This window comes from Salvelinus namaycush, chromosome 1, assembly GCF_016432855.1.
Source record: "Salvelinus namaycush isolate Seneca chromosome 1, SaNama_1.0, whole genome shotgun sequence".
In the NCBI taxonomy this organism is placed as follows: Eukaryota; Metazoa; Chordata; class Actinopteri; order Salmoniformes; family Salmonidae; genus Salvelinus; species Salvelinus namaycush.
In genome coordinates, this window is record NC_052307.1 from 16567298 (window position 1) to 16584345 (window position 17048).

Sequence of the window (17048 nt, forward strand, 5' to 3'; positions counted from 1 at the left end):
CTGAAATGTATCTTCCGCATTTAACCCGACCCCTCTGAATCAGAGACGTGTGGGGGGCTTCCATAATCGACATCCACGTCTTCGGCGCCCAGGGAACAGTGGGTTAACTGCCTTGCTCAGGGGCACAACGACAAATTTTACCTTGTCAGCTCAGGGATTCGAGCCAGCAACCTTTACAGTATTCCAGTACATTTGTAAAGACTTACATTGTTAGATTCTCTACATGAGAGATACAAAACCATGGGGTGGCTTAAGGAGAGGAACGTGACAGGCTCAGTTTGAATGGGTGGAATGACTGGGGAGGGGGGAGTGGATCTTCGTGGAGGAAAAACTCTTTAGAAATAACTCTGACGTAGATAGTGTTTTAAAGTTTAGAAGATGGGTTCTGTGCTTTTAGGCAATGTGAAAGAGAGGCCATGGTTGGTATCATGAGGTTAGTAAATTAAATTGTAGCTGATGATTTGGGGATGTTGGGGGGTGAGGATGGGGGGATGTGGCTTGTAATTTACTCGCATTACAAACAAATGGCAGACAGACTGTGGCTCTGCGTGTCATCTGATTTGCGCTTTACTTTCACTGTGTTTTCCAGCTTGTGTGTGCGTGCGTGGGGGGGTCAAGGTTTGTGCACATCACTGTTTGTATAATTGTATTCATGAGTCGACATATTATATACATCGTGTGAATATGTGTGTTTTTAACAAGGCTTCGGAGGCCTCATAGCACTCATCAGGATATCGCTGGTGAAAAATGACTGTGTCGCCGGGGTGACAGTTGTGTGTGAGCAGATTGATGGGGCTCTCCCTGACAGCAGCCATATTGTGCAGGAGGAGAGTTGAGAGAGAAGCCGTGCGGCCCTCATCCACGTAGGTTAATATGAACTCAGCCTAGGCAACAACATGCTCTACAACATCCATCCATCCCTTATCCCTTCTACTGGACCTTCACACACCACACAGACACGGATCACACAACTCACAATGCACTCCGCATACACACGCACACATACTCAGGTGTGTCGTACGCACCTACACAGACATAGCACATGGCATATAGCCTGGAATGGTGTATAACAAGGTTGCAGAGATGCAAAGAGACAGGAGTGATTGAAAATTCCCGAGACGACATAGTATGTCAACCTCTTATAGATATCCACTGTTGCCTCTGCACATGTGCAGTAGCTATTCACTTCCTATACTTCGTTACAATAGCTCATAAACTGCTTCCTGTCCCAGGACACATTATACCAGTCTTAATGCCATAATTTTCCTTCATTGATCTGGAAACGCCAGGGGAGGAGACTGAGAGAAGTTTCTTTACCCATATCTTTCATGCAATTACAATGTACTTGTACACACAGTACTTATTTAAACAAGATTTGTTAATTTTCTAAGTCTATTCATTTCATGTTATCTTTTTGTTTATATTTGATATAAAGTTGTGTTTTAATGTGTTGACAATTTCCCTGTATTATTCTAAGTTATAATGACATATAGGTTTCTTTAAAAAATGAAGGGTGTTATTTAAAAGCATACAAGTATGTTAACTTGTGGCCCATTGAAAAAACAAACAACCATCATACAACAAACGTAGTGATTCATTTCGCTATTTGTTTTCAAATGTAACACTTACACACTTTTTTCATGAACATTGTCTTGCAAATTAGGGATGCCACAGCATCATTGTTAATCATTGAAGAGAGAAATAACCTAGATGGAAAAAAACAAGCTCCCTTGACAAACAAATCCATTAATTAATGCAACTTTCTCTCCATCAATCAATGGAGCTGTCAGAGAATTACCATAATCTTGGAATGTTGGATGTGTTAAGAGCAAACAGTTAATTTCCAAACGATAAATCATCAAATGTCTCTTTACCCCTCTCTGTGCCCTGACAGCGTCGTCTCTCATCAAAATAGACAAAGACATTCTTTAAAAACACTTTTGACTCGATACAAACAATTTGACCGGGGACCAAAAAGTTTTTATATCTTGTTTAAGTGGAGTTTTTTAAGTGGCACAAAAAGGTTTAGATAAAGAATTTATGAATATTAAAGGGATAGCTCACCCAAATTACACATTTGTTTCCTTACCCTGTAAGCAGTGTATGAACAAGGTATAACCTCAATACATGCTTTAGTTTAGTTTCAATGGCACTATTTCCAAATACTAACGTTTTAGCATTTGTGGCACAAATCCCATGGAAGTCATGGTACCTACAGTACCAGTCAAAGTTTTGGACACACCTATTAATTTCAGGGGTTTTCTTTATATTTACGATTTTGTACGTTGTAGACTAATAGTGAAGACATCAAACGTATGAAATAACACATGGAATCAGGTAGTAACCAAAAAAGTGTTAAACAAATAAAAATATATATTTAGATTTGAGATTTTTCAAAGTAGCCACTCTTTGCCTTGATGACAGCTTTGCACACTCTTGGCATTCTCTCAACCAGCTTCATGAGGTAGTCACCTGGAACGCATTTCAATTAACAGGTGTGCCGTGTAATAAAAGTTAATTTGTGGAATTTCTTTCCTCAATGCGTTGGAGCCAATCAGTTGTGTTGTGACAAGCTAGGGGTGGTATATAGAAGATAGCCCTATTTGGTAAAAGACCAAGTCCATATTATGGCAAGAACAGCACAAATAAACAGAGAGAAACGACAGTCCATCATTACTTTAAGACATGAAGGTCAGTCAATCTGGAAAATGTCAAGAACTTTGACACTTTTTCAAGTACAGTCGCAAAAACCATAAAGCGCTATGATGAAACTGGCTCTCATGAGGACTGCCACAGGAAAGGAAGACCCAGAGTTACCTCTGCTGCAGAGGATAAGTTCCTTAGAGTTAACTGCATCTCAGATTGCAACCCAAATAAATACTTCACAGAGTTCAAGTAACAAACACATCTCAACATCAACTGTTCATAGGAGACTATCAGGCCTTCGTGGTCAAATTGCTGCAAAGAAACCACTACTAAAGGACACCCATAAGAAGAAGAGACTTGCTTGGGCCAAGAAACACGAGCAATGGACATTAGACCAGTGGAAATCTGTCCTTTGGTCTGATGAGTCCAAATTTGATCTTTTTGGTTCCAACCGTTGTCTTTGTGAGACGCAGAGTAGGTGGTTCCCACCGTGAAGCATGGAGATGGGGGTGTGGGGGTGCTTTGCTGGCACTGTCTGTGATTTATTTGGAATTCAAGGCACACTACCACATCATTCTGCAGCGATACGCCATCCCATCTGGTTTGCGCTTAGTGGGACTATCATTTGATTTTCAACAGGACAATGACCCAACACACCTCCAGGCTATTTGACCAAGGAGAGTGTTTGAGTGCTGCATCAGATTACCTGTCCTCCACAATCATCCGACCTCAACCCAATTGAGATGGTTTGGGATGAGTTGGACCGCAGAGTGAAGGAAAAGCAGCCAACAAGTGCTCAGCATATGTGGGAACTCCTTCAAGACAGTTGGAAAAGCATTCCAGGTAAAGCTGGTTGAGAGAATGCCAGGGAATGTGCAAAGCTGTCATCAAGGTAAAGGGTGACTACTTTGAAGACTGTCAAATATATGTTGATTTGTTTAACACTTTTTTTGCTACAACATGATTCCATATGTGTTATTTCATAGTTTTGATGTCTTCACTATTATCCTACAATGTAGAAAATAGTCAAATAAAGAAAAACCTTTGAATGAGTAGGTGTGTCCAAACTTTTGACTGGTTCTGTATGTTTAACATCACAGCATAGTTGAAAGATATGGCGTGTAGAAATCCAAAGAGGGTGGCCAACAGAGATAGGTGGGGTGGGCTGAGGTTTGGGATGTGGAACTCGAGTCAAGTGGGAGTGGAGTTGCTGGGCGAGGCATAGAATGACGGTCAAAGATAAAAGTAAAAAATAAAGTCAAAATAAACAAAACAAAAAAGTATGTTTGAATGACACTGAGGGCAACGCTGTTACATCCAATGCCTGTTTGCCTGAGGCTGATGCCGCACAGGTGCTTGTACGCGTGTACATGTAACAGCGTTGCTTCGTCCCTCTCCTTACCCCAACCTGGGCTCGAACCAGGGACCCTCTGAATACAACTGCATCCCACGAAGCATCATTACCTATCGCTCCACAAAAGCCGTGGCACTCGCAGAGCAAGGGAAACAACTACTTCAAGGTCTCAGAGCGAGTGACGTGACTGATTGAAACGCTATTAGCGCACACCCCGCTTACCATTTCACACCGGTTACACTCACCCCCTTTGCCCGCCTCCTTTTCCACAGCAACTAGTGATCCGGGTCAACAGCATCAATGTAACAGTGTTTCTTCTGTCCATCTCTTCACCCCAACCTGGGGTCGAACCAGGGACCCTTCCCTCGTACCAAGGGAAACAACTACTTCAAGGTCTCAGAGCGAGTGACGTCACTGATTGAAACCCTATTAGCGCGCGCCCCACTAACTAGCAAGCCATTTTGCACCAGTTACATACACATGCATATACACACCCTCGCATTCAAAAGCACACGTGCACACACACACACACAGACACACACACACAGACGTCTCCCCCAGTTTTATCATTGGAACGTGATACAAAACGATGCAACGGTGTGCTTTAGGACCATGTGGATGCCTCCGAGAGGTTGGGTAGGCTGTTTGGAGTGTTTAACCGACTGGATTAAAAAAATATACAAATAATGACCCCCCCACTTCTAAAACCAAAATTGCACCCCTGCTCAAACGTACACAGTTGGCCTTGCTGTTTTGATATTTGTTGTCCTGTGAGGGGATCTTGGCAGATTGGTGGCCTGGCGGTTGGGAGCTTGGGCCAGTGGCCGATAGGTCGCTGGTTCGGGTCCCTGTTTCGACTTGTTGGGAGATTTGTCGACGTGCCCTTGGGCAGGACGTTGACCCTGGATGCTTCTGTGGGTCACTCTTGGAGGGAGTCTGTTAGATGACTGAATGTAATGTAAATGTTGAGCGGCTTTACTGTAGGTAGATTGTATGTTTTAAATATTAATTAAAAAACTAAAAAGAACGGCCGACTACTCTTCTGTTTCAGCAGTCACGCTACCCTGTCTGCGTCACACCAAACAAAGAGCATCACAAACTCCCCCCGACCTTCCAAATCTGTTCCATTTCTTTTATGCCTACTGCGTTTTTAGCAGTATGGCATTAGTGAAAACCTTGCTTCTACATCTGCATTGCTTGCTGTTTGGGGTTTTAGGCTGTGTTTCTGTATAGCACTTTGACATCGGCGGATGTAAAAAGGGCTTTATAACTCAATTTGATTGATTATAAGGGCAGACCTGGTTGTAGCTAGATACTGTATGTTTGAGTCACGTCGAGGACAATTGTAGCATTTTAGATAACCCTTTTCTTAACCTAATTATCTTAACCTACCACGTTAATTCTCCTCACCTGCTACTAAAAATAACATTTACTAGTAAAAACCCACAGACCTGCTCTGAGAACAGTCTTGGTTTCCATGTCCACACTCCAGTCCAGTTGGTGGCGGTAATGCACCTTAAAGTTATATAACTTTAAGGTGCATATATAAAATCTATATATAAAATCCCCAGAAGAAGAATCGGCCACACTCACATTCACAACTTCAAATATGCTAGCTAGGTACTTGGCCAAAGCGCAACGGGAGTAAAGATAAGTATATCAAGCTAACTTAGCATAGCAAATAGCTGTTCTGTCATTTTCGGCGTTCAGCATTAAAGGGCGAACTGTGGTCCTTGCGCTGAGTAGGAATCATCTCTGTTGCTAGTTATCAGTGGTTAGTTAGCTAGCTAGCTGTCTTTCGAGGTCATTCTCGGCAGTGCGTATTGTTAGCTAACGGTACAGAAATATTTTTTTGAGACACTGTATAGGCTTGACTAGGTAGCCCGCCAACCTTTTAGCTAACTAACGTTAACTGAAAGCCGTCCCCAGTTGGAAAGGAGACATGAATTGTCTTCCGTATTTCTCCCGGGGGGAAGTCGTTCGAGGATTCGGACGAGGAAGCAAAGAACTAGGGATTCCCACAGGTAACGACGTAACTAACGTCCACATTAACAAGGATAGCTATCACCCAAGATGTTTGTCTTAACGGTATGCTTCGATGGCATGTCGTTAACAAAATGTTTTGTTTATGATTGTGTGTTAACGTTAAGCTTCACCGGCATAGCATTAACACTGTTTTGATAGCTAACTGCTTACCTACTGCTGTTAGCAACATACGCGTTAGCCAACATTGGTTTGCGTTGTATCACGTACTATTTAACGTTAGTACTTTTAGCTAGGTATCTAACTAATTTAGTATTTTAGCTCCCTTTGATTTGACTGAAGTAGGATTCCCAACAGTAGTTAACGTTTGCTAGACAGCCAGGCTAACGTTAGCTGTCTGCAATGTCTGTGTCGCAAGCTACCGGTTACATAACTAGCTAGCTAATGTTAGTTAGCCTGCCATTCTTACCACACTGCTCGCAAAGCGATAAATGTACACATACATGTTATTCAATCATTGCAACCACACTGCTCGTGTGCGTGGCCAGTCGCTAAAATATAAAAAAGTTATGTGTGAAGCTTAACGCGGTACAAGTCCGGCCTCTCCCATCTCCTCATTGGTTTTTAGGAGCATATACCCACGTGCCATCTCCTCATTAGTGTTTAGGTGCATATGCATGGGTGATAGAAAGATGAACTGACATCCACACTCCAGTCGGTTGTAGTAATGCGCGGTATAAAGTCCAAATAAGTTTTTAAAAAGATACCTGAGGAATGAGGAGAGATGATGAGAAACTAATTCGTTTTATCTGTGGATTAATTGTCGGAGTAGAGGACCTTGTACATTTCAGGTAACAACCCAATGTTTATATCCCAGGACAAATTAGCTAGCGATAGCAAATAAATTGCCATAAATGTTTAATGCTTTTTGACCTGTCCCCAAATTAATGTAGTTGGTTCAGAGTTTGTTTTGATATTTCAACCTGCGTGTCCTGATAGCATGTGTGGGTGAACAAAATCAATGTGCGTGCAATGGCCTGGTTTGGTCAGCATGTTAGTTCATTGACTGTATATAAACCAGAAAAACATTGAGTGGGATGTCTCGCTGAAACAATGAAACCCAAGTCCATGCTCGAGTTACCTACCTAGCTAAGTTATAACGTTGTTGTTTTACTAGCTAGTGGTGGACTTGCCCGAAAGATATTTGACATGTTATATGTACAACTCACATTTGCTAGCTAATGTTATTTACTGTAGCCACAAACGCTAACTACTGAAGCTGTGTTGATTGACCCATAGTTACACCAAAGATTTTTTTTAACTAAACCAAGATGAACCGCAGCCCGTCGTTTCAGATGGAAGCAAATTAGTCATTGGCAGAACAAACAAGGAGGTGGGCAGACCAAACACGAGCTAGCGATATCCTATTGGCGCGTTGTAGGACATATTTGGATATTTAAGTTACATGCTGATCAGACCGCGCGCACAAATTGATTTTGTTCACCCACACCAGATGCGCCCAGGACACGAATGTCGAAATATCAAAACAAACTCTGAACCAATTATATTAATTTGGGGACAGGTCAAAAAGCATTAAACATTTATGGCAATTTAGCTAGCTAGCTTGCTGTTGCTAGCTAATTTGTCCTGGGATATAAACGTTGGGTTGTTATTTTACCTGAAATGCACAAGGTTCTCTACTCTGACAATTCATCCACAGATAAAATGGTAAACCAAATTTGTCTCATCTCCTAACTTTACGCTTCTTTTTCTTCTTTGGACTTTTATATGGCGTTTGGCAACCAACTTTATAACATTACTACAACCGACTGGAGTGTGGACCTCAGTTCATCTTTCAATCATCCACGTGGGTATATGCTCCTAAAAACCAATGAGGAGATTTGAGAGGCAGGTCTTGCAGCGCGTTGAGCTTCACAAGTAGAACGCAGACGCTCGTGAGCCGTGTGGGTGCAATGATTGAATAACACATGTGTAAATGTATTTTGCCACACGAGCCGTGTGGACCACATGTTATGGAACGCCAACTGTGTGAAGTGCGTGTGCGCTATAACTCAATTTGCCTTTGCACTCCTAAACAATGCCTTTAAAAAAAAACGTTAGCAAAGGGTAAAGTCTACAAACCTTATTCCACTCCGTTATACCACAGATGGAACAATGAGAGATATATTTCACCGGATGTATAAATGTGAAGCATTCAGTTGGCTTTTCCACTCAGTACCAAATATGGTAGTTAGCAGAAGCCTAGTGGCCAGCAGTGGGAGAAGATGGAACGAGATAATTTACTCAAAGATGAAACATCTCATTACAGTTTTCTGTTCCCAAAACTACAATCTGTTACGGACAGAGTGAACTAAGTCGACAGGAGCGTTAAAAACAAAATACACTGAATATAAATTGACAAATAAATAAACAAAAACTTGTTTCTCACAAGTGTAGCATAGATTGAGTTCTGCAAGTCACATGTCCACTCCGACAATGAGAACGGTAAATGACCGTAATAATGATATAGTCAATGCATTAACATGAATTACCATAACCAAACATTACAGATGAGAAATAATGGGAATTAATGGTAAATGTAGTCTACCACTGGTGATGTATGTAATGGTTAATTGATAGACACAGCTAACAATGCACACAATGAGATACCAACAAAATGGCGGGAGACAGCGCATTTTAGTTAGAGACGTGCCTTGTGCATCTGAGTCACAATCCCCATATTCTTGGACCGTGGTATCCCCCGGCCTCCTCAATGGATTAATCCACTGAGACGGGCACAAATCAGACTGGTGTCTCGTGTGCCATGAAAATAATCTATTTGTGACTGCGCAACCTAAAAAGATTTACTGTTTTCAATATAGACCCCTTTAGGCATACAGTATTCCATACAAGGCACCCAGACCTTATGAAAGTTGCACAGTATACCCTTAATCTTGTAATAAATCAAATCTAGTGATGCATAATTTGACATTTCTGCCATGCATTGTGGGAGGATAACCAACCTTCCAATTAATGGCAACGCATTTCTTAGCCGCTATAAATGCTAGGTTACACAGTATCTTCTGATAAGTCTCCAGTATCAACATTTCCAATCAAACAAAAACATGGAGAAGGGAGAATCTAGACATGCAGAGATAAAATAACATACTCTTTGCCAGAATTCAGCCAGCCTTCACAAGATCATAACATGCAAATATATTTCCCCTATGTTTTCCACCTCCGGCAGAGGAATTATATTTCTGAGTGCATGATATTCAGTTTCACTGGCATATAGTACTGTGTGTTCTATGGATGGTCTTAAACTGCAGTAATTTACAGTTGAAGTCAGAAGTTTACATACACCTTAGCCAAATATATTTAAACTCAGTTTTTCACAATTCCTGACATTTAATCCTAGTCCTTTGCTGTTGTTCTGGGATTGATTTGCACTTTTCGCACCAAAGTACGTTTATCTCTAGGAGGCAGAACGTGTGTCCTTCCTGAGCGGTATAACAGCTGCGTGGTCCCATGGTGTTTATACTTGCGTACTATTGTTTGTACAGATAAACGTGGTACCTTCAGGCATTTGGAAATTGCTCCCAAGGATGAACCAGACTTGTGGAGGTCTACAATTTTTATTTTCTGAGGTCTTGGCTGATTTGTTTTGATTTTCCCATGATGTCAAGCAAAGAGGCACTGAGTTTGAAGGTAGGCCTTGAAATACATCCACAGGTACACCTCCAATTGACTCAGGCTAATTAACATCCTTTATCAGAAGCTTCTAAAGTCATGACATCATTTTCTGGAATTTCCCAAGCTGTTTAAAGGCACAGTCAACTTAGTGTATGTAAATTCTGACACTGGAATTGTGAAACAGTGAATTATAGGTGAAATAATCTGTCTGTAAACAATTGTTGAAAATGTTACTTGTGTCATGCACAAAGTAGACGTCCTAACCGACTTGCCAAAACTATAGTTTGTTAACAAGAAATTTGTGGAGTGGTTGAAAAACAAGTTTTAATGACTCCACCTAAGTGTATGTAAACTTCCGACTTCAACTGTCTGTCTGAGATTATATGAACATGACTGGGCATTCAAACAAATCTGTATCCATTCATCATCAGTGTCTTCCAGGTCTTTCTCACATTTTTGTTTGACATGTTTTGTGTAATCTGGAAAAGCCTCTCAACCCTTGATACAGTTTGGCAAATCAACTTTAGAGGTTTGTCAGACTGCCTTAGAATAGTTTCAATCTGTGATGCTTCTGGCTTGTCCAGTGTTTGCTGCACTGAGAGAATAAAGTATTGTATATGCAAAAGTTCACCTCAACGCTGTCAGACTTGTCTTCCCTGGTTGCCTGACCCTGCTGAGACCCCTGTCACCATCTGATCCTGCTCAGATGAGGCATGACAAAGAATTACCTTGGTGTACATTTATACATTATATCATCCAAGAATAGAATCGATGGTTCAATAATTGGAATTACCATTAAATTACCACAACTTTCACTGGGGCCAAAAAAATGCAATTTCAGAATGTGTGGGGTGGGGGGGTCATGTCCCCAGTGAAAGCTGCGCCTATGGTCAAAACTCTGTTGCATCAGTAGGCCCACACAGATGGGGAAAGCCTTCAAACGGAAATCACAAATAATCATTTTGCATATTGGCCAACATTTTTCAGGTATTAGAATATAAGCAACCTCTTCCCTCAAAGTCTGTTTTCTGGGCTCTTTTTGGCTACTGATGGTAGGCTAACCCGTTTCTCTTGTGTGTGACCTTAGCCAGTACAGCTGTTTGGTTTTGGCTGAACACATTGCTTTGTTTTCAATGTCATTCATGGAAGCCTAAAGGGATTCTGCTTCCAACATGAAAGATGATAAAAGCGTCCTTACTAGGTCGGGCAGAAATGCATTTGATGGAATGCGACTACTTGGTCAATAAGAATACTGTCAAGTTAAGACTATTGCCGGTGAAGTCAACCTTACCCTTTTCAGACAAACATGGAAATACCTTTGTTGTCCTTTTTATTGAGTGGGTTAGTGATCAAATGGACACTCACTGCAGACACATCGGATTGATTGACTTTAAATGTCCTTTTAATGTCTCTTCTGATCAGCCAACTTCCCAGACTCAGTGGTGGAGCACCTCCCTGGCGACATCAGCACAGGGATCTACTATGGCTGGGCATGCGTGGGCAGCGGAGACATTCACAAGATGGTGATGAGCATCGGCTGGAACCCCTACTACAAAAACACCAAGAAATCCATGGCAAGTCCAGCTCGCCCACCCATATAGTCTATATAAAAGTATTTAAGCTTATATACACTGGGTATACCAAACATTAGGAACACCTTCCTAATATTGAGTTTCACCCCCTTTTGTCCTCAGAACAGCCTCAATTAGTTTTGGCATGGACTCTACAAAGTGTTGGACGCTATTCAGATTGTCATACTACCTTATACGGTATTATCCCGGTATGATGTCATACTACCTTATATGGTATTATCCTGGAATACGTTATACCCATCTCCACACACATTGCCATAGGGTCATCACTAGTTAACACAGCCACAAAGTCAAAATTGGCTCGCATTTTAGACATCATTTAAGGTTAGGGTTTAGACATAGGGTTAACCGTGTGGTGTTAGTTAGGTTTAAAATACATTTTCAAGAGATATTGTAGAAATGAGCGGGGTTTAGCCATAATTATGACTGTGGCTTTGTTAACTAGTGATGACCCTGCCATAGACATTTTAGCGGAAGTAGTGCCGTGACTATGGCTTGTCAAAGACCTATGTCAATACATAGGTTTGTGGACATTGACATAAGATGACACTCACTGCGTTGGGGAATAAAAAGTAGCTTTGTCTTTCAACCAGTGCACACATTGATTGCAGGTATTTGTTTTAAAAAGTGCAAACATTGACATTTATTATCATACCTCCGTTATTTCAAAATGATTGTATACCTGCCCAACCCAAGTGTAAACATGCTTATTTGACTTGTATTGTTAGTGTGTTTTGTGGTGGATATGAATGACTGTGATTTCTGAAGAGAATCAGACTTGGTGGTAGTGTTGACTGCTTTGTTTTCCTTAGTATGTATGTTTATTGGGACTTGTAGTGGGCACATGCTGATGGTTATTGATTCAGATGTTTATTGATTGATGTGTATTGCAGGAGACTCATGTGATACACACGTTTAAAGAAGATTTCTATGGACAGATCCTCAGTGTAGTCATGGTGGGCTACATCCGTCCAGAGAGGAGCTATGACTCGCTTGGTAAGAGTGAGTACTGGTGTACGTGTGTGAGATACAGTACCAGTCAAAAGTTTGGACACACCACCTCATTCAAGGGTTTTTCTTTATTTTTACTGTTTTCTACATTGTAGAATAATAGTGGAGACATCAAATCTATGAAATAACACATTAAATCATGTAGTAACCAAAAATGTGTTATTTGAGATTCTTCAAGGTAGCCACCCTTTGCCTTGATGACAGCTTTGCACACTCTTGGCATTCTCTCAACCAGCTTCATGAGGTAGTCACCTGGAACGCATTTCAATTAAACAGGTGTGCCGTCTAAAAGTTCATTTGAGCAATTTCCTTCCTTAATGTGTTTGAGCCAATCAGTTGTGTTGTGGTAGGGTTGGTATACCCCTTTTTGGTAAAAGACCAAGTCCATATTATGGCAAGAACTGCTCAAATAAGCAAAGAGAAACGACAGTCCATCGTTACTTTAAGATGGTCAGTCAATGCGGAAAATTTCAAGAACTTTGAAAGTTTCTTCAAGTGCAGTTGCAAAAACCATCAATCACTGACTTGCCTAGTTAAGTAAAGGTTAAATAAAAGCACTATGATGAAAGTGGCTCTCATGAGGACCGCCACAGGAAAGGAAGACCCAGAGTTAACGCTAATGAACTTATCCTCTGCGGCAGAGGTACCAACCTCAAATTGCAGCCCAAATAAATGCTTCACCGAGTTCAAGTAACAGACATCTCAACATCAACTATTCAGAGGAGACTGTGTGAATCAGGCCTTCATGGTCAAATTGCTGCAAAGAAACCACTACTAAAAGGACACAAATAAGAAGAAAAGACTGCTTGGGCCAAGAAACAAGAGCAATGGACATTAGACTGGTGGAAATCTGTCCTTTCATTTGATGAGACCAAATTTTAGATTTTTGGTTCCAATCGCAGTGTCTTTGTGAGACACAGAGTAGGTGAATGGATGACCTCTGCGTGTGTGGTTCCCACCGTGAAGCATGGAGGTGTGGGGGTGCTTTGCTGGTGACACCATCAGTGATTTATTTAGAATTCAAGGCACACTTAACCAGCATGGCTACCACAGCATTCTGCAGCGATACACCATCCCATCTGGTTTGTGCTTAGTGGGACTCGTTTGTTTTTCAACAGGACAATAACCCAACACACCTCCAGGCTGTGTAAGTGCTATTTGACCAAGGAGAGTGTTGGAGTACTGCATCAGATGACCTGGCCTCCACAATCACCCGACCTCAACCCAATTGAGATGGTTTGGGATGAGTTCGACCGCAGAGTGAAGAAAATGTAGCCAACAAGAGCTCAGCATATGTGGGAACTCCTTCAAGACTGTTGGAAAAGCATTCCAGGTGCTCATGAAGCTGGTTGAGAGAATGCCAAGAGTGTGCAAAGCTGCCATCAATGCAAAGGGTGGCTACTTTGAAGAATCTCAAATATAAAATATATTTTGATTTGTTTAACACTTTTTTTGGTTACTACATGACTTCATATGTGTTATTTCATAGTTTTGATGTCTTCACTATTATTTTACAATGTAGAAAATAGTCAAAATAAAGAAAAACCCTTGAATGAGTAGGTGTCCAAACTTTTGGTTGGTACTGTATAAATCTATATCACACACACACACTTTCCCCCATCCTTGTACACACACTGCAATCCTCAAAGGCAACACATTCTCACACCTGTCTCTGTTTTTGCAGACGCCCTCATAGCAGCAATCAACAATGATATTGAGGAGGCCAAGAGAAACCTGGAGCTCCCTGAACACCTCAAACTCAAAGAGGACAACTTCTTTAGAGCCACCGCCAGCACGTCCATGACAACATCCAACAAGATCATGAACGGCCACTGACCTCTGAGCACATCACACAACCCTGTCTGTTGTTCGACAGCTAATGGGCTCTCCTGTATGTTATCCTCTGCTCTGTATTTCTCTCTGTAATCACTACCACACCAATGGCCAATATGCCACTTATTCAGTCCTCTGTAGAGATTTTGTTTTGAGGATCAAATCTTCGTATCTGACCTGAAGCTACATTTAGACCATGGTCGTGTTCATTAGGGCACAATACCAAAAACCGTTACAAAAGTTTTCCAATGGAGAACGAGTTTCTTTGTCGGACAAGTTTGGTGCCTAATGAACACGACCAAGTTAATGCAAGATAATGTGCAACTCCAGGAAGTGAATGTGATCTTTGTGTGTTGAGGGGGAACAAATTGTGTCTCGTCACAAGCCCTGTACCATCAAACCACTGCTAATAGAAATGAATGGTCGTTTTGTATTGGAGTTTAGTCTCAGCTTTGCCGTCAAAGTTTATTCATCCTTTTCATATTCAGATGTATTAAAAATGTCTGCCTTGAAGCAGAGAAGTCCTCAACGTATATTGCATGTAATCTAGGCTAAATAATTGCATTATACACTTTGCTGAATTCATGTGCTTTATTTTATTTGATGTACAGTATGGCTAGTTTTTATAATATATTACTGTTTTCGTAGACAAATCTGTGAATGAGAGTATCCCCTGTCCCTACCCCCTCAGATTTTGAGCTACATGGTTGGAGAAAATGTCAATGCAGCTTCAGCTTTCTGCTGTCCTTCATTTGTATAGTTCCTCATTGGTCAAATCCAGCATTTTACCTCCCCAGAAATGAGGGACATTTTATTTAAGTTTTGTGAGGTAGAAAATAACCAAATGACCCCACTTAAGTGTCTGAAAGTTTCAACAATGTCGTTTTTACTGGCTTAACCATGTTTGGACCCTAATTCCACTGAGATGAGCAATGATATGGTACAAGAGGAGTAAGTCCAGGCCTCTGATTCTCTACCGATAGATGCGGTGGGCATGTTTTTTTTTGTTGTTTTCTCAGAGGACAGTGTCGAGGAACATACATATGTAGTGCTTTATAGCGCCTGTAAATAGCCTAGTTGTTCAAAATGAATTGTGAGTTCATGTGATTTGAGATGTACTGTATTTAAGAGTCTCTAATATTGGCAGAGGAAAAAATATGCCTATTCATAATATATTACTGTTTTCGTAGACCGAATCTGGAAATAAGAGACTATATTCCTCTCAAAAAGATATCCTGGCCTTTTTATTGCAGCTGACCTTAAATTCCTCTTCATCCATACCATGCAGAAAATGTACTGTATGTAGTAAGCAGTTGATAGATGCATATGTAAATCGATACAATGTCATATTGAACGCTATGCAAATGACTGAGATAAGCATCTAGTCGCTAGCACCTAAAACTCCTTAGGGAAGGTTTCTGGTTAGAATAGTGACTCAGAGCACCAGTTGTAGAAGAGGGGACTAATTATTTTGTGCCCCTGACCTATACGCCTGACTGGTTGGCAGTACTGTGCCTTAATACCATAGAGGGACACATTCACACACATATTGTCACAGCCCAACATATACATACATTTTCTCACAAACAAACACAGCAGAATCTGTGCTAATTGAAACCCGGGGCACCCCATTGTCTGTGACTAATCTGACTCCCTATCATCAGTTTGTTGTGTACAAGCACCAGGGAAGAGGATTGGTAAAACATGGCTGCTACTACATGTATTATCTTAGCATCCAACCATATAAAGATATTATAAGCAGTTATTCCATTAAACCAGTATACTTTTATCTTGTAACGCTAGCTATCACCATACTACTGTAGTAAAACACACAGTAAGCAAACACAACTCAAGAAGGGACATTTTGTTTGTCTCTGTTTTCCCAGCTCCAGTTTTCAGTCTGTAATGGCATTACTCTGAAGGCCAAGGTCTGGTTAATGAGGTCAGTGTACACTGTGGTAATTGTATAAACAATACAAACCTCCCCAGACCACGAAGCAGCTCGTTTTGTAGCTTGTGTTTTGATCGTTGTGCCCTTTATATACATACTGGTCAGAGATGTTCTATAAATCAGTGTAGCTAGAAGCTCTCATTGAACTATCCAAAAACATGACTCATAGTTATGATCAAGTAGCCTATGCATTAGTGTTGGATTAGGTAACTACTTGAAGGCATCTGGTAGTGATAGTGTTGTAGGGTTGCTCTCCAGTTTGGCACCGAACCACCACCCTCAGTCAACATATGATCTCATCACTAAACAAGGAAAACATCTAGCTCAGTTGAGACTGCTTAGTAGAATCAGACAATGTCATGAACCAGTGTCACCTGATTCTTCTCCACTTTTGTTCTTCCATTTGTATTCTGCTTTTGTTTGTTCCTTTATAAAGTGTGTGATGGCAGACTGTTAATTGTTCCCAAAATGTGTTTTAGCTGGATAGGCCTCGTAAATCATTCAAATTCTTTCCAAGTAACACTTGGATTTTTCAGACCTCCGGTACAAACTATTCTTTGTTATTTCCACTGTGAAGGCATACAGATTTGACAGTTCTTTTGTATGTAATAAAATCAGACCATGCAATACTGTAATTGTTGACGAAGTAACATGTCCTGAGATATAGTTTTGAATTTAAAAAAAATATGAGAAAGCGTAACTGTGTAATTTTGTCATCACAGTTAACCATGGGTCTGTGTTCAGGGACCCATTGTGTGTGTTGGGCTCATCATTTTCAGAACCCTGCTGTATGATCCTGCTTGAAGTTTTATGGCTCTATTCAAGCTATAAAGCTGAAGCGATGCGGCTGGAATAGAGCCCTTTTTCTTATTAAACGTACAAAGATGCATGTCTCGTTCTCTCCCTCTCGTTGCTCAAACTCGATCAGCTTTCAGTGCTATTGTAGATTTTATGGTGGGGTAGGACATTTCTGCTTCATTGGAAA

At 41.0% G+C, this 17048-nt stretch overlaps 1 protein-coding gene across 1 annotated transcript; it reads left to right on the forward strand.

Moving 5' to 3' along the window:
- The first annotated feature begins 5573 nt into the window (after positions 1–5573).
- On the forward strand, positions 5574–16952 carry rfk (riboflavin kinase). The gene is made up of 4 exons (XM_038997870.1): positions 5574–6024; positions 11099–11250; positions 12162–12264; positions 13964–16952. Exons 1-4 carry the CDS (start codon positions 5943–5945, stop codon positions 14113–14115), a joined length of 489 nt encoding a protein of 162 aa, XP_038853798.1. The 5' UTR covers positions 5574–5942; the 3' UTR covers positions 14116–16952.
- Positions 16953–17048: the final 96 nt, after the last annotated feature.

Bases quoted from the DNA above. Each gene is read 5' to 3' on its own strand.
- rfk (XM_038997870.1), top strand. From the start codon at position 5,943: ATGAATTGTCTTCCGTATTTCTCCCGGGGGGAAGTCGTTCGAGGATTC. The intron at 11,251-12,161 runs GCAAGTCCAGCT...TGTGTATTGCAG, and splicing joins AAAACACCAAGAAATCCATG to GAGACTCATGTGATACACAC. The intron at 12,265-13,963 runs GTAAGAGTGAGT...CTGTTTTTGCAG, and splicing joins GAGGAGCTATGACTCGCTTG to ACGCCCTCATAGCAGCAATC.